A 20,524-nucleotide genomic window follows, 5' to 3' on the forward strand; every position below is an offset into this window, starting at 1 on the left:
CTTGGCACTACTGAAAGTAACTCTGCACCACTGTAAAAGGGACTGTCAAGTACTGCCTCAGGAAGATGTCCACGGCTTCTTGTGAGTGCTAGAGGGAATCGTTCTGTTCTACAACAGCCAGTGCTGCAGCCCTGGGTTAAAACATCGCAATTATCTTCTGCACTTTGTCAAATTTCTGTCAAAGTAACATAAATCTGTGAGCTCTATCAAATGATCCTTCCACAGCAACTACAGAAGAGACAAGGAGAGAAACATCCCTCCAGGTATGACTTTTAGAGACGCTCAGTCTTAATAGCTAGGAAGCTTTACTATACACTTCGTGTGTTATTCTGTTTAGCAAAAATTTAGATCCCACGTTAAAATTATACGTATATAAAACCAGAAGTCGAGTGCAGCACAGCCAACAGGTTCAAGATACCTTAAGCAATCTGATCCCAGTGATTCAGCAGCTGCCAGTCAGCTGAAAGTTAAACCTTCTGCCTGGGTCAAATGCTGCGGTGACTAACACGCTCACTTGCAACCGCGTTCGGAGAGCAGGGCTCGGTTATCGGATGCGCTGCCCCAGCCAGCAGCCAGCACGTGCAGGCACTGATGAGGACGCAAGGACACAGGTAGGGGACACCGCTACTGCGAGGGTCCTGGGCGGGGAAGCCAAGTTTTCGGGGCGTGCTGAAGCTGCTCCTGAGCTTCAGAGGAATTCTGCAGTCCTACCTCGCTGCCAAAGCAAGGGGCACTCAGGAGGCTCTCCAGGTGGCCCGAACATTTGCCCCCGAGGCTGCTGCTGGGGAGGAGAAATCTAAGGAGCACCAAACTGTCACTGAAAGCCTTCAGCACCATTAAGCCACCCCTCCCCGCACCCACTTTCAGACTGCAGTGTGACTTGCACAAATATAAAACCCAAACACTTTGCACACTGGGATCAGGAGCACAGCGACAGAACCACAGACAGGACTGGAACAAAAGGCTCAGGAGAGGGGGAGAGGAGTCATATAAAATCATGGACCCTGTATTTTAGTTCATTTCAGCATCACATTGCAGACAAGAAATGACATTTTACAGACAGTAATATTTTTTTTTTCTCTAGTACAATTAGCAACTGCTCAGTGGGTAGGTGGGATCAGGTGCCATAGCACAGAGGTGGCAAGGCAGACTTGGGACTGGATGGGCCCTGCCAGACTAAATACATTCTTACCCAGCACCTTGTAAAAAAAGACAGGTATGACACACAGCAGAAATCAACACAGGAATCCAGACACTGCTTCCTCATCTGGCAGCTCATTTCACACCCGATTGCTAAGGATATTCTTCCATCAGCATTTGAATGTCCTAAAACCTCTGCAAAGATTTAAGATTACGAATTCTCTCTGGATGTGTGTTTATCCCATCCAACCTTGCCTACAGGTGTAAGGCAGGTAATCCACTTCTCTGCAATCAGAGCCCGATCTTTCCTCTGGAACTACAATGGCTAACATTGCTCTTTACCCTCTGACATGAAAGTCTTCTTTTGCCTTGCAATACGGCTTCAGACTTGAGCCCGACTCACTGCTCCACCTGCTGTGAGTCGAAGCACATGCCTCGTGCCCTGTGCTGCAGTACTGGCACTTCCCCAGCTGCCGCATCAATGCAACTGGAAGGTGACAGCAGCAGCCGGCTGAGAGCAGGCAGTATCGATGAGGCAGTATCATTGAGTTGCAACGTCGTATCCCAGAGAGAGCTTACAATAGCTGCAAGATTTTGTCTCGATAAAGGGCAATTCTAATTCTACCACGCCTCAAGTCAGAGCCCTAAGTTGCTTAGGCCTGGCAACACATGGTAACAGCAGTCTAAATACCTTTAAAAGTCTGTATTTAATTGACCCAATTAAAATTAGGTCTGTAGTAAGGGATACCGACTATTTTGTTGTTATTACTTCCCAATTGTACTGTGGTTGAATAGTAGACTCCAATTCTTCTTATAAAAGCAGACCTAGCAGAAGTTTCAATGTATTTTTGCTTTTACTGAAAAGCATTTTTATCTGTTATCCTACATAGCATGCGTTCAGACTGCGTAACTGAATCCTTGAAGCTTTCTTCCTAGATTGTTTCAAGTTTTGTTTCAAAGATGGTTCAAAACTAGGAGTCTTGCCCAGTTCTGGCACTGACAAAGGCTATTAGAACTCATTTTCCTGCAACTGTGTTCATTATTGGGAAATGTAACAGCATGTTCAATTTCAAAATGTACTCCTTTCCACCCTGTGCATGGTGCTCAAAATATTTTTCACCTAGATTATTCTACAGACATCTTTTCAAAAATGCTTGCTATGAGGGTCTGCCAACACTCCCCACTCCAAATGAAATCCAGGGAGGAGGATTCTACTTCCCGATTCATATTCGATTTCCAAAGCTAAGGATAGAGAGAATCAGGGTGCTTCTACATGCTCTAAGAAAACACAGTTATTAGCTTTTCAACACCCCCCACAATACATCCAATTAAAAAGACCAAATCTGTACTGAAGGCTTGTGCATCCTTTTTCAAGGCTTTTTAAAGCAATGCTTAACTGAAAGCACTGCATGCAGAGGAGCCCTGCGATGGGCTATTTAATCTCACACCTCCGCGACCTCAGAGCACTGGAACATCAAAACCTCGAAGAAACAGGCTAAGAAGGTGAGGACAGTTAAAAACCCTTAGCGCGTTTAGTATTGGTGTAATTAGATACAATTAGGTGACAAGAATAGAATTAACCTTGTTTTGTTCATTAGACAGTATCTTCTGAGAAGAACAGGTCTTAATGCCTTTGGCTTTCATTGAGATCCATACATAAAAACCCATAAAATACTCTTTGCCATCTTCCTTTTCTCATATATGTTACTACGCATAAAAAAAAAGTCTGTAGACATAACATTTTTAAGTTGGTAAAAAATAGTTCACTATGGTTATTTAAAAGGCATGTCCATTTTAGAGCAAGCCAGAAGACTCCATGTAAAAAGGGGATAAGAACAAGGGATCAATCACACATGGTAACAGGTTCATACTGACAAAGGTGCATGTGGTGAACCTGCTGGGTGTTTCTTTTTCTAAAAAAGATTTCAAATGATTGTTTACTCCAGACTCCAACACGAAGTCAAGCATTGGCTAAGTCATTTGTCAGAAGCAAACAGTTTAAGAATAACATTGAATCTTGGCTTAGTTTAAAATGTTGAAGGATATTCGAAGCAAGCTTCAGTTCTTCCCATGTTGAAAAATAGTCGTTAACAATAATGGTCATTTCATAGTTTCAAGTTCTTTATAAAAAGAAATTTTCAGGATCCTTTAGGATTTTTTTTCTTGCTTTTCACCTCTGTAGATGATACGGTAAGACAGCAGGAAGATAATCGTTGTTCTGTTCTTAATATCCTCTCCCTATTTTAAGAAAGAAAAATAGACTGAATAATTCACAACCTCAATGCTTTTAAAGCAAATAAATGATACACAAAGCTATATGAATTGGTGAAATAATTCTTCATTGTTAACTCTTCAACTTATAGTCCTTTTTCATGCAGAAACTAGCATGGTTTTTACAAAGCATCAAAAAAACACAGAATACTGAGCTTTGGTTTAAGCTAGCTACTGTGATGCCCAGCAACCTTTTTGTATAAAACTATGAACACCGATATGAAATAAAAATATGTTTAATATTTAAAAGTTTATAAATTGGGAGCTTTTCTTATTATGGAAATATAAGAACTGCACACTTACCCCGAAAGCCTCCTCCACCACCTCTTCCTCCTCTGAATCCTCCTCCTCTTCCTCCACCTCCTCTGAATCCTCCTCCTCTTCCTCCACCTCTTCCTCCTGAAGAGAGGAAAGAAATTAAACAAAGAATTTACACGCTCCTAAGAAGTGTAACAATTTACTTCATTTACAGCTTCTGAAAAGAAAACCAAACCCAACCAGAAATGGCTAACTGTGTCATCCTGGTACCTTCTCTTCGAGGGAAGATCTGCAGCATTTTAGATGTTGTTGAGTACCCAGTGCCTAGAATTCTAAACACGCTAATGAAACTCCAAGGTAATTGTTGGCTGTCATGAAAAATAAGTTAACCACAACTGTGATATGTGAAATCAATAGATCAAAGAATTTTGAAGTATATGTGCCTCCCTGCACACAAGGGGGCAGGGTGGGGAGGAAAGAGAAAAAAAATCTAATATAAGAGAAAATGCTTAATTCCAGCATAAACTGAGGAGTACACTACAGATCATGATCAACAAGCAGAGAAGGATGAGATCTACCGTATCGTCACCTCTTCTCTCAAAACACTGCATTTCAAGTATTTTGCCCAAACTAGATTTTTAGAGTATATTACGAATGCAGCTTTTGCTGGTTTGTGTGGGTATAATCCACTATCGTTTACCACAAGTTGATTCGTGCTCGTGCTTTCTCTCTTCATTATGTATCAGTGTACTCTCTTTACTGCATTTCGAAGCGATTACTTAGCTAGCTACAAAAAACAACCTCCTGCCTATGGAAAGGTGTCACTATTTCCTCCACTGAGCTATCAAACAGAAAAATGCATAATGTTCCTCTTTAATAAACACAACTGTTTATTCAACCATTTAACTGTAACTTTACCAAAAGCAAACAAGCAAATGTTCTGCAGCTTTCATTTTTGGGATCTCACCTCTGCCTCCGCCTCTTCCTCCTCCACGTCCACCACCACGTCCTCCTCTACCACCTCCGCGGGGAGCACCTTTTTCTCCTGGAGGCCTTGGCAAAAACCTCTGAAGGGGGAGCAGCTTTGCTGGATCAATGTAAAACTGCAGGAAAAGAGTTACTTTAGGCTTTGAGAATACTGAGGTTAAAGGGCACTTTAACATCTCTCTTCTTTTACAAACGCTCACAGTCTGATCTTAACCCATTGTTAGAATAATAAAATGTTAGGAAATTATTAAAATATAGGTGATATTTGTATTTAATGCCTTTCATTCATTACATCTTTCTTCCTTTTTTTTTTTTTTTTGTTCTTTAGGAGAGGGAAGAGCATAAAAGGTGCAAAATTGAGACGGATAAGTAAATGAACATTTTCTACGTACCTATAGCTTTAAAAGTCAATAAAAACTCTTTAAAAAGTATTATCTAACTGATGACATATCTAACTGATAACATACACAAGAATTGTGTTATTGAGATTGGCTGACCTTTTGCATTTTTTTAAATGAAGAAGCTTTCATGTTTTCAGACAATTTCACTGAAAAATACTGTGAGTTTCATTAAGGAACACACCAGGAATAGAACATTTGAATAGCACTTTTGATTATCACACAATAGAATTTAGACATTTCAGACAATATATAAATTATCATTTTAGAAAAGAAACTAAACGTCACCCATTTCTAATTTTTCTCATGGTTACAAACACCGTATTTTGTGGTAAATTTGTCTTTCTTCCCATGTATCGAGGCATAAAAAAGAACATACTGGTGAAAAGAGTATATAAAAATGTAATTGTAAAGAAACAAATCTGCTTGGCCAGTACCTATCTCTAGAGCTCCAGGGTGACCACAGGGTGTATCCGGAACAGCAGAGATGCTGCAGGGCCTTTGCTAGTGCTGTGCTGGCTTGTATGACTGCCTGGCTGGGGGATGAGATGAGGCAGCAGGGGCTGCTCAACCCAACCACAAGCTCATCCTTATCCTACAGGGATGTGGTGGACACTGTGCAGCTCCCCAGGCAACCCTGTCCTTATCCTGTGGCTCTTCAGCATGTAAGGGCATTTTTGTGTAGTTCCAAAGACCATGAGCTGCTGCTGGCCAACTCTGCTCAGTAAAACTCAAGATTAAATGGAGAACCAAGGAGCTGCAAAATGCACTCTAGCTCCCTTTTTATTTCTTTGTACACTGTAACAGGAAAACAAGTTTCTGAAATTCAATTCTGATGCAGAAAGCAAACCTGTAAGTTAATACACTCAGACTGTGAGAAGGTTTTAAACCTGTATGTTTAGTCCCCATTTAGAGAGGGACAGGAAAATGAACCGTTTCCAAATTCTGCATCAAACCTCTTGAACGGTCAATCAGCCCTTAAAAAAGCAAACACCACGTCACACATATTTTTGAAGGATACAAAATCTGTTAGCTGCCCAAAGATTTCATCCACTTTGCCAATCTGCTCCTTATTATCCAGGTACACGGGCGCGTTGAAGTAAGGCACCCTGTTCTCTTCTGTTTTACACTTACAAACGAGGTCATCTTCACACGGATGCATGAACTCTCCCAACACTGCAATAAACGACAAACAAGCTGAAGATCTCGAATAGCCCCTTTACGTTAAAGGGATAAAATCTCTCCGTGTAACTTACAAACTACCGTTTCTGGAGGCCCCTGGTCGTATCCACCTCTGTTGAAGCCTCCTCGGCCGCCTCCCCGGCCGAAGCCCCCTCGCCCACCGCGGTTAAAGCCCCCTCTGTCGCCGCCGCCTCCTCCGCGATTAAAGCCGCCTCCTCTTCCTCCTCCTCCTCCTCCTCCGCCACCTCTTCCTCCTCTCCCGCGGAAAGCCATCCTCTACCTCCTCCTGAACGGCGACGGCAGGGCACCAGCTGGTGAAGGAGCAGAAGGCATTTATTACGGATCCGGGCACGAACAGAGGCCAGCACCGGCGGCCCCGCGTGCTGGCTGCCGCCCCCACCCCGGCTAAAACCACGCGGGACAGACACGAGGCGGCAGCAGCCACCCGCAACCCCTTCCCCAGCCCCTCCACCGCGCCCAGCCTCCCTCAGGGCCGTGTCCCCTCTCACCTCAGGGGCGGTTTTGCCGGTCCCCACCGGCCCTAACGGCTTTACCGGCCGTAACGGCAGCCCCACGCGGGCGCTGCGAGACGTTGCGAGGGCGGGCCGCCGAGCGCGCCGCCTGCCGTAAAGCAGAGAGCCGGGGCCGCGCGACAGCGTCGCGAAATGGGAGGGGGGGCTCCCCTGGAGTTGTTCCCCCCCCCCCTTTTTTTTTTTATTTTTTATTTTTTTTATTTTTATTTTTTTTTTTTTTTTGCGTTTTCTTATGTAAAAACGACCCAAACTGAGCCGCGTGGGCAGGGCGGGGCCGTGGGTTAATGGTTAAGGCTCCCCCCCCACTTTCTCCCCCATGCGCCGCTTTCCAAAATAAATAAATAAATGAATGAATGAATAAATAAATGAGTAAATAAACGAGGAACGGGGCTGGTGGTTAAAAATTAGACAGGGAGCTGCTCCGGGGGCGAGCGGCAGCACCCGCAGGGCTCCTCCGGGGGGAAGCTGGGCCATGAGGGGGCTTTTGGTGGCGTGCTTCTGCCTCCTCTGGGGCTGTGGAGCCCAGGTAAGGGTCTGCTGGGGGACCATTAGCTTCATTAACCTCATTAACCTCATTAACCCCATTCCGTGGCACTCACAGAGCAGTCAGGAGGCCATTGCTATGAAGACAAAGCCAGTTGGGTTTTTATAAGGTTTCCTTTCACATTTTTTTTCTATTTCATACCTTTATTTCCAGCCTGATCTGTGTATCTGCATCTTGTTCTTTCGCATGTTGATCCCACCAGGGTTTACGCCAGCAGGCTGCTGGAAAAGGTTTTAACCGTGAACCCATCCCAAAGCCAATCTGCAGGCATGGCTGGCCACACAAAGGTGCAGCGATTTCCCCTCTTCCCCCTTTTTGGGAGGAATGAGACCACGGCATTAACTTCCACGGTGTTAACGCCGCGTGTTGTAACGCCTGAGGTTGTGCTGGGGAACCGCTTCCAGCAGCAGTCTGTCCTGAAGTCCGGGTGGGCTCCATGTTCAGCAACCCCTGAGCCTTTCAGAGAAACCCCAAAGGTAGAAAGCAACGCTTTTGGGTGGCCGTTCACTCGGGACCCAGGAGAAACGCCTAGTGCGATACGGGAGCTGTGCCAAGCGAGGTCGGTTTGCCATGGGAATCCAGCAAGAACGCGTTGGATTCTACTCACCCGAGGAGAGCAGGAAGAATGTATCGAGGTTATACAGTCATTAAAGGGGGGTGGGCAGTGGGGGGAGGATTAATTTCTGCCCCAGCAACATCCCCGCTGACTTTACTCAGGCCAGGATTTCTTCATGAGAACTTTAAACTTCGGCTCTATCGATTCGGTGGACACAGCGAAAGCTGATAAATCCCATTTGACGACTGGCGTTCTCTCCCACGTTTATGCAAAGTCCATCCATGCGTTTTTCAAGTTTCAACATTCTTCCTACTCATAGATCTTAGTAAGCAAAAGCACGTGGCCAGCAATGGCTCCCATAGGCAGCCAGATGGAGGATCAGGATCCATCCTTGCAGTCCAGGAACAACCCCACCACAAATCCACTGCTCTGCAAGATAGAGGAAGGGAACTGATAAGGAGGAGCACTTATTTTTCACATTTCTTGACAATACTTACACTTACTGCTTCAGCAGTCTTGCCGTGAAACAAATAATTAATTTCAGACTTCTTTATTCGCTTCTAAGTAGTTCCTAAATATTTATAGGTGGTAGTTAAACTCAAAGCCAACTGGACCAGTGAAAAGGTCTCAAAAAAATCAAGTTGCTACTTTTTAAAAATTTATTTTCCTGGTGTTTAAGTCCCCTGATGTTTAAGTTGTTTACAATCCTGTTGTTGTGGAGTGTTGTAAAACACCAGCTTAAAATGTTTTTCATCTGTTGGGTGCTTCAGCCAATGTTTGAAGAGTAAGGAAAATAAAGGCTGTGGGAGATGAGCAGAAGTGAAGGTCACACCAGCAGAATGATCCAAAAAGGAAGAAAAACTGAGAAAGATTGAGGTCACCAAGACAAGGAGATAAACACCATAGATATTGAGCATTTCTTTTTTCATAAGACAGGGAAAGGTTTACAAACAAACGCTTTGTTGATGTCGGTAGGGGGGCTGCAGAAATGTTGGTGCGATTCCTAGTCCTGTTCACTGGTTTTTTTTATTTATTTTGTGCCTTGCAGAACCCAACACCTTACTCTACAGAAGAGCCATTTCCACAGGTTGGGCCTGCTGAGCCAGTTGGGCAGGACACTTACCTCATAGAAGAATGCGTAAGCAACAAATACACGCACAAGTCCTGTGCGAAAGTTTTTTGTCACCCATGGGAACGCTGTGTGGATGGAAAATGCCTCTGTAAGCTTCCCTACCAGTGCCCGAAGAATGGCACTTTGGTTTGTTCCACCAACGGAAGGCAGTTCAGCACGTACTGCCACCTCAAGAGCTACGAGTGCCAACGTCCCGAAGCTAAGTTTCTGAACAAGGGCAGCTGCGTGCCTACAGGTACCAATATCTCCTCTTCCAAAATGTATCAGGCATTGTTGGCCAAGGGGATGCTTTGCTCTTTTTCACAGCTCAGAAAACTTGTTCATTTCCTTGCACTAGTAAAAATACGAAACAGAAAGTGACAAGTCCTGAAAATTGACGGTGCCTGGTGATTTCCTTAAAAATAAAGAGATTGAGAGGCCCAGGTTACGCTGCTGCTGGTAGCTTGCTCAAATCATCAGGTAGGAAGAAATAGACAAAGGAAAAAGAGCTCAAAGGCTCCGAGTGGGGGTGCTGAGCATGGTGGGAGGCATGGAGGGAGAGGGCCTGCAGAGCACACGAGCAGAGAGGGTATATTTTGGGGAGGAAGAGTCCGAGGAACAGAGTCCTGCTGCTGAGGTCAGGCTGGGGTACCTGGGCAGAAAGTAAGGCACGGTCACCTCAGTCTTCACTCTGCAGATTTCATCAGAACAGAAAGATGTTCCCCTACAAACCAGCAGATCTGTAGATTGGCAAGCTGCATCAAGCTGCTTTTCAGCCCCTGACCTTGTCAGCTCAGCCTCTGCCTAAGTCCATAGAAAAAGGGTTCTGCAAATGGCAGCAGCAGCAGGCACCGTTCCTACCCATCTTCCAGCCCCACCTCTCCTGCTGGCAGGAGGGGCAGCTTATCAAAAAGTTCTCTGATGAAAGCCTTAGACTAAGACGCAACCTCTCCTCAGCAGAGCTCCAATACTCCTACATGGCACAACCCATTATCCTCATTTCTCCTGAAACTGGTATATGTTGAAAAAGTGACAGGCTTAAAGTCATAAAGTCAGCCCTCAGAAAAATCAAGAATCAAGCTCCTCAGTCCCAACCGACTGGTCTTCCCACCTGAACTTTGGGTGGCTACTGGATACTTTATGTCTCGTTGATTCCTGTGTGGTCTTTCCACTAAATACATCTATGTAAGATAATTTTATTTGGGATTTTTTGGATTTTATTTTTTTTTGTAGAAACATTTAAAATCTCGGAGCATAAGAATTCAAGTTTGCTTCAAGTAAAACCTGTGAGTATGGAGAACCTGTTTGTATGTGGCAATAAGTGGACTATGAATGAAGCAAATGTGGCCTGCAGGCACCTTGGCTTTGAATTGTAAGTTTGGGGAATTTCTCTCTCAGTAACCACAATGGATTTGAGAAAGTAGTGATGCTTATATAAGGGTCAGTCACAGCCAGCTGTTAAGGCAAAAAAATCAGAAAGCATTTATTGGCTACAATAAACCTTCTTAAATTGACACCTGAGAGTGAAAGCTAAACCACAGATTTCCCTATTTTATCAGAAATAACAACTATTCAAGCTGAAAGTATCTTACTTTTAAAATAATGCCAATCTTGCAGTGCCCCGAGCTTCCTCAGTATCCATTGGTTTTGGTGTCCCATGCAGGATGCTTCCTTTTTTTCCTTAGCCATTGGGAAAATCATATAAATTCTAAACCATAAAAGCAGTGGCTAATCCATTGTGAAATTACAGAACTTGTTATTTCTATCTTCACAGAGGTGCTGAGTATTACAATACCATCTTCAACATCACAGAATACACCTTAAATGCGTCACACTGTTTCCGAATAACTTGCAAGGGCCTAGAGACAAGTCTTGCCGAATGTTTTATAAAGAGGAAACTGAGGAGTAGTAGTGATGGATTTGTTAGACTCCAGTGCCAGAAAGCTCTCCGAGGTTAGTAGGTTCGGGGTTTAAAATGTATTTAAGGTTCTTCATGTTATTTTAAGTATTTGTGTTTAGGATCTATTTTGTTGAACTGTCAGCCACCGCAAACCTGCAATGAAACCTTTTTAAATAATCCTTTGCAACATTTAAGATAACTGAGGCAGTCTTGAGTTCGTGACCTTGGAAAATAATTCACTGCTGCTCCTAGGATATTCAGCAGATGATGCCCCAAAGTGGACATATTTCACCCATGGTTCTGGTTGTTCCCCCATCCTTTCCAAAGGCACCGAGGTATATTATACCCTGCAAGTCTTGCCTCTCTCAGGTTAACTCGTCAGGAGACAGGTGATGACCTCCTCTTTGCTTGGTCTATCAGGGAGATCAATTAGGATGCCAGTCCTATGTAGCCAGACAAGTGGGACTGGAACTGAACTGCTAGTGTCTTCCTGGCACATCTGGGGCTCCTCGGTTTCTCACTGCTACAAGCAGGAATCGAGTCTTTGTTCTGACCTCTAACAGCTTTCCTGTCCCTGTAGTATGACTTCTTTGGCATTGATAAGCATCAGTCAGCCCAAGAGCTATGATTTGTCTCAGCTTTTAATTGTGCCACAGAAGCAGCTTGGAGACTCTTGATGAGTTCCTTCAAGAGGGGGAACACGCATCACCTTAATCACATAAATCATTTACAGGGCATTTGAGCCTCTTATTTAATCCCTGTCTACAAGAAATAAAGTTCACTTCTGCCAGGCTACTGAAAGATGGAGGTGGAAAATAAGTGGTCACATTGAAAGTTTGAAGAGGAGGCAATGAAAAGGAAAAAAAAGGACTCCTCTGTACATTACCAGGTCCCACAACGCCAACTGTTGACAGGCCAAACTATTGAATGAATAAAACATGTAAGCTGAGAATTTCCTTGGCAGTTGTGAACCTACAGGCATTTCCACACTAACTTTGCTTTCATCCTGCTGCACAGAGTGTTCAGCTGATGAGTTTACTTGTGCAAACGCCAAGTGCATTTCTTTGAGCAAAACCTGTGACGGAATCAATGACTGTGGAGACCTAAGCGATGAACTGTGCTGTAAAGGTAATAATTGCCTTTCTTAGCTATTGGAAAATCATCTCAGCAGAAAACCACACCCAAAGAATACTTAGAGTGATGTAACAATAAAATATCCTTTGCAAAGTCATTACATTAAGGCAACCAGACCATAATTTCCGTATAGAAAAATACATAAAAAAAGGAAGAGCTGTGTTAAATAGAATGAAATGTATTTTCTGTAAGGCAAAATTAATAGTAATTAATCAAAAATGTTTGTTTGTTTCCAATGAGCTACCTCTAAACCAAAGTAAGATCTTTCTTAAATTTCTCACTAATACAAGATTATCCATAGAATGTGTGTGAACGGTTCCCATTGCATAGCTTGTTCATGAACACCTCCACGTGCGTGTCATTCTTTCAGCACCTGCAATTCCCGCTGTAACAGCTTTTATTAGAAGCAGATCTGGCATAATCTGAATGCAGGAGAAAACATTCAGAAGTTGGGTTTCAGGTGCCGAACTGTAATGCAGGCTACAAATACCATCACTAAATAATCTTGATGTTGTAGTTTTACCGTTGTCAGTACATTTAAACTGGTAATCATGAAAACATAGTGACAGGAATTTTGGAAATAAAAGTAAGTACCTGTGGCTTCTTATATTTAGAGGACATTTATTCAAATTCCATTTGACCAAAATAGTTCTGTCTCAGCTGTATGGATTTTAGAAAAGGAAGAAGAATTTTAGAAGAAATAAGTTACTAAAGCCAGGAATTTCAAAATAGGACTCAATTCCTAGTGCTACATGTATACCATTCAGTCAAAAGCCTAACTGGGCCTCTGATTTTGGAGGGAACTTTGACCCAAGCATCACAAATTCCTCATCTGAGATGATCCATAATGCTGGTAAAACTGGAGGTCTTTTGGCTGAGGTTGAGTGTAGGCACATGGGGGTGAAACTGGTAAGGAGTGACACCTACAGTACTGAACTTGTAGAGAGACTTTTGTTTTTAAGTCGTAAAACAAACATCAAGATAGTAAAATGAGGAGAGCCAAGTATTCATTTCATTTCACATTTACAGAGCCTGCTTTCACGATCTGTTTATGAACAGCCAAGACCCCCATAACATGGATATTATATTGTGTTCACATTTTAAGTTGGAATTCTCCTATATTACAGAATGCAGGAACAGCAGTTTCCACTGTCGGTCAAATATCTGTATTCCAAGCAAGAATGTCTGTAACAAAGAAGTCGACTGCCTCACAGGAGAGGATGAAGCTCAAGCTTTGTGCTCAGGTTTCCATTTGAGACATGTTTTTGTTGCTTTTCCTTTCATTGTGCTAAGTGACACCTAGAGACTACACAATGCGTATTATTAAATCATTTAACAATTAGCAAAATCGAAACGCATGTGAAAATTAGTCTTTCTGATGTTACAGTATGCTCTACATACTAGGAGACTAAGAGAAGGTTAGGTACTTTTCCTTGCCTTCCTTCTAGAATAGAATGGCGAGAAAGCTAAATGAAATAAGAAACAGGTGACATTTTAGGAGATATAAAGCTTATATAAAGATTATGTTTTTTGCTCATTTGGCCATCTATCAAACTGATATCTCATATTTCTGAAGACAATGTAGACAGAGTTGGCAGGAATATCTTCCTCACATGTAATGAACAGTTAATACAATGATTCTTCTGTGCTGTTCTCCTCACCATCGAAAGGATTTTGTTTTGAACTTAGATGTTTTTCCTTGCTCTGCTAAGAGACAAAGTCTAAAGCCAAAAAGTAAACATTTTTGGTACATGGCAATAGGTAAACTGAACTCGAAAGGTAAACACTCGTCAGTAACATGAGAGCAGACCCAATCCTCAGCCCCTATTTAGGAACTGAATTCAGTGGGCATTTTGTTTGAATAAAAGCTGGCAGAACAGATAGGGGAAGCATTTAATTTACCTCTCGTGTTGAGTAATCTCCTTTACTCTATTAAAGGAGGTACACAGAATACAGAAGCAGCATCTAAATCAGAAAGAAAAAAAAAAATAATCCTTTTATCTAACGCTCCTTTGGGCTTCACAAAGCTCCAAAAAGTTGATGGGGCAGGAGGAGGAATGTCTGGTGTTTCCTGGTGGAGGAGAATGGGCTATCGCTTTAGAGATTAGAAAAGAAAGGCCATTTCACAGGGTTCCTTTGCAGAAGGCAAGAAAATAAGAGTAGATTTCGTATAGTTATAAACAAGTGTCTGCCTGCTGGATGTAGGTCACTTGTAGGCTGTGGCAGCCAAAGAGTGCCTAGTAAAGGAGACAGCAGGCACCATGCTTAAACAATGTTTTTGTCCATGTGAAATGGTGCACACCTACACATTTTAAAAGTGTACCAGGATTTTGGCACACAAACCTACATTTAAGTATCAGACCAATTTTAAATATTTGCAAACATTTTTAGTCTTTTATTATTCCACCACAGGCAAACCAAAGCGTGTTGAATATTACAGTATGGATACAGGTAAGTAACTCACCAAAACACCCCAAACCTGCTTATTAGTGGCTTGCTAGCTACCAGCCAGCTGGCCGAATCCAGAACACTCAGATATGTGGACTTGATGATTTAGGAGTACACACTCAGTGGCTTACCATTTGCCTCACTTTCCACTAATTTCAAGAATGCCATAATAATTTATCCTGGCCGAGGATCCACATCTGCATGTTTTGGCAGCTGACAGAGGTAAACCCCAAGCAAATCTATGGGAACTGCTTTAATCATTTTTTCCTGAACACTAGCAACCGTGGAAAATAAAAAGAAACAATGTGATGTTAAGACATAAGCAATTTTCTAAGCAAAAACAGATGCTGAAATTTTTGGTCTTTGCTTTCCTGCTGCTTCAGCTACTCGCGTACTCACAGCACTTGTGATTTCAAAACAAAGGTAAACCTGTCTCCAAACAGAGAATAAATGCCTGAATTCTGAGACACATTTTTCCTTTTCGTTAAAGAAAGAAAACTGACAAAGACCTTTCTTCCCCAAATACACTGTGGTGTTGTTAATCACACGTTAACTCGACGGAAAAGAATCGTAGGTGGAGAAATTGCAAGCAAGGTAAAAACAAACAAACAAAAAACCAACAAGCAAACCTTAACAAATATGTGCTCATCTGCATTCATTCAGTATCACATTAAATGGGTATTATTATCCTTCTGTTAAAATATGCAGAAATAACAAAATCGGCAACAACACTGGCTTCATGTTTTGCAGCAGTACTGGCACTGCACTGAATGAATGCGAAGAGGAGCACAATTTATAACGTAAAATGCCAGGTTGCAAAAAGGAGCATTACAGGATCCAGCAAAATATTTAAAAATGTAGCTAAAAATGACAATTCTTACAAAACAGAATACAGACAAATGAAAAAAAGTACCCGATTGTACGAGATCAGATGCTACCTCTGTTCCTCTGACTAGGAATTTCATGGTAGAAAGCTGGGGGGAGGGAGGCATTGCACAAAGTCAGAAGGTTGAGCAAAACTGCTGTAATTTAGAATATGCACCCTTTATATCCTATACTATGTCCTATTCAATTATACCCTGTATATTGTGTAGAGCCCAATTTATGGGCAACTTCTCAACAGCAGATTTTGAATTTACAGTCAGCTTTAGTCAAGGAGATGAGGTGATACAAAGGATTGTTTTTCCCTTTATGCATGAAAAATAGTGCAATTATAATTTCACGTTATTTGGGTTTTTGTTGTTTGAATAGGGTGAATTCCCTTGGCAAGTGGCAATTAAAGAAACTGGCACTGAAGGTGCAACAGTGTACTGTGGAGGGGTTTATATTGGTGGCTGTTGGGTTCTGACTGCTGCACACTGTGTCAGGTAAAAACAACAACCTGGGAAATGATTTCTTTGCAAGGTAGAAAGATTAATTTGGGCATTATTGCCCTTCTCAGCTACTTGTTTGCTAATTCCTGTTTGCCTGTTGAATGAAACAACTGAAGACAGCGGCTCGCTCACATTACTGGCAGGGGAGATTCAGAGAAAGAGAATTTTGGCTGTGAGTAGAAAGATGAAAAAGCACTGATGAGTTTAACGAGACAGCACTAAACACAGAGGATGGCCTTTAGGGGTTTTGTCCTGTATTAGCTGCAGTACTCAGCAGTAAGTGTCATCAGCCTTGCGTTTGCTACACTTCAGGAAAACCTGGACGTCAAGTCCAGAAAGAAACTATCTGTACGCAATATGAATTTTTATTCTACAAAAACTTTGATAAAACGCAAAAGTTTATGGCTCAGTGAAGCACACAGTGCCTGGGCTAGGTACCAAAACATATTTTATTTCATCGTTTCTTTTCCAGAGCAACTCGAGTTCACCTGTACCGTGTCTGGATTGGACTGTTGGATACAATACGCTACGACAAAGAGACAGACACCTACAGGCTAAAGCAGCTGATAATCCACGAGAATTACAATGCTGCAACGTATGAAAACGACATCGCTCTGATGGAGCTGAAAGGTCACGGGACAGGAGAGTGCTCCCTGAAATACAGCACGCCTGCCTGCATTCCCTGGTCAGAGTATATGTTCAACACGGGTGATAAATGCAAAGTTTCTGGATGGGGACTTGAGAAAGGTATTGGATTTAGTGCTTACTATGAGAATGTATTACTTTTATCACCGTCTTTCAAAGCGTGGTCAGCTTTCATTTTGAAAATGCTTGTGGGAGGCTGAGCACAGAGAGCAGCGGTCGTGCTTTGGCGCCGGGCTGCCACTTTGTTCTCTGTTCTGCACTGCTTCCTCTCTTGCCTCAACTATTAAGTAAATTGCTGTGGAGAACACCTCTGTTTGAGAACTGCCCTGACCAAAAGAAACGCTCAGTTCCCTGAGCAGGCTGACCCCTGGCAGCGCATACACTGGTGTTGGGAGTGGAGCAGGGAGCGTGGGAGTTGGAGTGGGATGGCAGGAGTCAGATGGCAGCATCTGGAGGACATGCACATAGCAAGGAAACTGCTGTGCTGATCCCCTACACACTGCTCAAAGGAGATGAGAGCATTTCGGTACCTCGTAGGCACCCAGAGGTGGCTGAAATCACGGATCTCGGGTTTACCTTAGCTGTGGAGAGCTGGTAACAGCATTGAACACATGGCCCACAGCCACTGCCCCGTCCCCGGATCCCAGCAGTTACAAAACTTGGCACATCCGAGCACATCTTAGCCGTGTACAAGTTCCAAGAGGGCTGCACGGGGACGGAGCAGTGCAATGCAGTCGCACTTTCGAAGATTTGTCTCATGTCACAGAACGATTGCAGCCCGGTGTCAGAGCTGCCGCGTGCTCTTTGTGGGGCTTCTTCTGTCCAAACTTGGTAGCAGTCCATAAAGCAAACACAGAGCTGGGAATTATGGCCAAACGGACAGAGAACAAAACAGAGAATGTTCTTAGCCTTGGAATGTATTGTTCACCTGTATCATCTAAGTCCGGGCCCCTCTTCTCAAAAAAACAAAGTAGAATTGGGAAAAAAGGTGACAAGGAGGATTGGAGGCATTTCTCCAGTTCATAGAAAACAATGTACTGGTTTCCTGGTGTATGGAAACCTTGATATGGAAAACATGGGAAAAAAAATGAGGACAAGAAAAGGGAAAGGGTAAAAATACAACAAAATGAAACTACTGTATTTAATGCTGCAAGTAAACCACGCTGCTTTTATTTGGATACATATGGCCAAGGTACTGCATGACGTATGGGGTGAGTCTTAGTGGCTGTTTAACATACCTGGTCTATAATAGGTAAGGTTATATTCAATAGGTAAGCAAATATGTAACTTTCAACTTATGATATTAAATGTCCCATGCATTTATCATTTTTAACTTAGAAAAGGTTTTTCTTTTCTTTTCTAGGTTATACCAAGCAGTATGTGCTCAAGTGGGGCAATGTTAATTTATTTCACAATTGTTCTGAAATGTATCCAGGACGATTTTTTCAGAAAATGGCATGTGCAGGCAAGCATGAGCTTTCTTACTATAATTTCTTTGCTATCAAACCCACAGTTTTCTAGGTCTGACGTGACTGGCTGGGAAATCTTTTAGACTTGGAAGACACAATAAACCAAATGCCACTGTGTCACCACTAGCAAAACGCCAGCCCTTGCTGCCTACCTGCAGCGCTGCTCCATAGCTACACAGAAACAGTTTTGATGACAGTGTGCCAAGTTTTGGTCCTTGTGGGCAAATTTCAGCTTGCAGTTGGAGTTGTGTTTTCTAAATACAAAAGCACTTTGCAGCCCACCAAACTTCTTCCTACCTTTATTTTAGTCTGATCCAGGAACATCTTTAAGCAAGTGCCTTTCCTGGAGGACATTCGTAGTTCTGTTGACTGGGATATGACCAATGATCTGCTTGGACATTTGGCTACCTGCAAACTGCACCCCAGGAAAAATCCTATAAACTTCTCAAACCAAGATTAGTCTGGCCAGGAAACCAGTTGTCATTCCTAGTACTAAAATAAGCATTTTGAGAACACATTTTTGCTTCTCAAGTAACAAAAGGTATCACCAAATACACTTCTAAAAGAGCACAAATACACTTCCAAAAGAGTTGAAACAGATAGTTTCAACTGTTGTTTAACTCTGAAAGTAAAGGCAATGTTTAAACAAACTACTTAACAAGAAAAAGAAAATCACAAATGATTTGGCTTTTATATCTAGTTTTTTATATATTCAGCATGAGGCTGACGCAGAAACAAACTTTGGAACCAAGGACTGGTATCCACTGGAGCTAGTTATACAAGTTATTAATTCAACTGAGTAAGGACAACAAAATCTAGCTTTATAGGATTAGTCATTCCAACTCTCAAACATTCACAAGGCTCTTTCTTGGCAATGTAGAGATTTGAGAAAGATTTTACATTTTTTTTGTTGTTACAACAGGGACTCAGTTGAAGGGAGTTGCGCTCTCTCCCGTCCCATCATGCACGTTTCTCCTTGGCCTGCCCACCTCTTTCCACAAAGCCTGTACAGCGATGAATTTTGAGGCTCCTACCTCTCCATGTAGCTCAGATGAAACTGGCCAGTGAATTACTGGGTAGAGAGGACACCAACGGCAGACACCTCAGCATGCACACATCATGATAGCTTAATTTCCATAGGAATCAGCCTACAAATCTTTTTGCCATTTTGTTCTAGCTTTCCTCCACTTTTTATGCGCTTCTTCTAATGATATAATATGCAGTATGGCTGAATTCTTCTCTATTGCACAAGGTAAACCAAGAAACATATCACTGATGTCCAAGCAAATGAGCATTTGGGCCAGTCACAATTACAAAGAAAAGAAATAAGAAGTAATAGACCAAAAAGGTTAGGAACCTCCAGTACTGGTGACCATTTGTGGCAAACATTTGTCAGGCAGTGACACAGACCTAAAAAAACTCCTGTGCATTCCTTTGTGTGCTCGCTTGTATATGAACTTTTGGTTTTGTTTCCTTTTTTTTGCTCCAGGTACTTACGATGGCTCCATAGACAGCTGCAAAGGGGATTCAGGAGGACCCTTGGTCTGCTTTGATGCAGAAAACGTGGCGTATGTCTGGGGTGTTGTGAGCTGGGGTGAAAATTGTGGGGAGGCTGGTCACCCCGGTGTCTACACCAAAGTCGCCAGCTATTACGACTGGATTAGCCATCACGTGACAAGGAGTCTCATTTCACGGTACAATATCTGAAGCTCAGGAAACGAAATACTTCCTTGTTGTCATCCACGCGATAATGAACACTAGGCCTTTTTTACAATCAGCAGCCATGTACCTTAGCAACTATGAGTACAAATCTTGAAATAATCTGTTTCGAAAATGCTTAATTCTCTGTGAATACCACAATTTTGCAGAAGCCTGTAGGAAAAGAATTTTATGGTGACATGACTTCACAGCAAAATTCTCAAATAAAAGCATGCTTACTGCAGGGAACTTGAAGTGTCTGTCTTCTTGTCATTATTTTTTTCCTCTCTCCATACTTCACATTGTATTTCAGCTGCAGTTGTTGCTTATTTATGTATTTTAAATGGACAACCATAGTGAAAGCAGTGCTTGGGAAACAACTGCAGCAGCAATATGCAAGCATCGCAGAAAGGACAGCAAGCACAGAACTTGAAAGGAATTCCATCATCTCAAGGCCTAGGTCATTAGAAACCCTCAGGATGCTGCTCTGCTTGGCAGGCGATTCTGTAGGCTTACTGAGCAATCAGACTTCAGACCTCCTGTTAACTGACGGATTGAATATGATCGTGATGTTTGTTACTCAAAGATTACTCTGGTGGTAGTTCTTTCAGCTAAAAACTCAGACAATTTTTAATGTAGTTAGTACTCTGTGTCTGATCATCTAGCTTAGGGCAATTTTTGTATTAATTTAACCACAGCCGATCACAAAGAACAGAGGAAATTCAAGACTTCATAAACTAAATAAAAAGTGTCTTTACTGTCTTAGGTTGCCTGTGTATGTGTATTTCCAACATCTGACAAACTCTTGACATCATATAGGGTTTTCTTGCGTACATATTTATAAAACAATAAATATAAATACATAAAAAGTCTGTAC

General features: G+C 42.4%; 2 protein-coding genes across 2 annotated transcripts; one reads left to right on the forward strand and one right to left on the reverse strand.

Annotated features, from left to right (window-relative positions):
- Window positions 1–985: 985 nt before the first annotated feature.
- Window positions 986–6,857, reverse strand: GAR1 (GAR1 ribonucleoprotein). Its single transcript, XM_082759939.1, has 7 exons — window positions 6,746–6,857; window positions 6,311–6,547; window positions 6,076–6,230; window positions 5,154–5,213; window positions 4,637–4,772; window positions 3,715–3,810; window positions 986–3,378 (listed from the first exon to the last, which is right to left on the reverse strand). Exons 2-7 carry the CDS (start codon window positions 6,507–6,509, stop codon window positions 3,365–3,367), a joined length of 660 nt encoding a protein of 219 aa, XP_082616065.1. The 5' UTR covers window positions 6,510–6,547; window positions 6,746–6,857; the 3' UTR covers window positions 986–3,364.
- Window positions 6,858–7,196: 339 nt separating this feature from the next.
- On the forward strand, window positions 7,197–19,902 carry CFI (complement factor I). Its single transcript, XM_082759210.1, has 12 exons — window positions 7,197–7,295; window positions 8,918–9,236; window positions 10,214–10,352; window positions 10,755–10,933; window positions 11,898–12,008; window positions 13,142–13,258; window positions 14,427–14,465; window positions 14,953–15,056; window positions 15,714–15,829; window positions 16,308–16,582; window positions 17,844–17,945; window positions 19,439–19,902. The coding sequence occupies exons 1-12, from the start codon at window positions 7,242–7,244 to the stop codon at window positions 19,654–19,656; spliced, it is 1,773 nt and encodes a 590-aa protein (XP_082615336.1). The 5' UTR covers window positions 7,197–7,241; the 3' UTR covers window positions 19,657–19,902.
- The last annotated feature ends 622 nt before the right edge of the window (window positions 19,903–20,524 follow it).

The sequence above is a fragment of the Aythya marila genome (genome assembly GCF_965140915.1).
Source record: "Aythya marila genome assembly, chromosome: 4".
NCBI classification, from domain to species: domain Eukaryota; kingdom Metazoa; phylum Chordata; class Aves; order Anseriformes; family Anatidae; genus Aythya; species Aythya marila.

Coding starts and splice junctions, on each gene's coding strand:
- GAR1 (XM_082759939.1), bottom strand. CDS start 6,509: ATGGCTTTCCGCGGGAGAGGAGGAAGAGGTGGCGGAGGAGGAGGAGGA. Junction 6,231..6,310: donor GCCTCCAGAAACGGTAGTTT/GTAAGTTACACG, acceptor CGTTTATTGCAG/TGTTGGGAGAGTTCATGCAT. Junction 3,811..4,636: donor AGGAAGAGGCGGAGGCAGAG/GTGAGATCCCAA, acceptor TCCTCTCTTCAG/GAGGAAGAGGTGGAGGAAGA.
- CFI (XM_082759210.1), top strand. CDS start 7,242: ATGAGGGGGCTTTTGGTGGCGTGCTTCTGCCTCCTCTGGGGCTGTGGA. Junction 10,934..11,897: donor GTGCCAGAAAGCTCTCCGAG/GTTAGTAGGTTC, acceptor CCTGCTGCACAG/AGTGTTCAGCTGATGAGTTT. Junction 12,009..13,141: donor CGATGAACTGTGCTGTAAAG/GTAATAATTGCC, acceptor CCTATATTACAG/AATGCAGGAACAGCAGTTTC.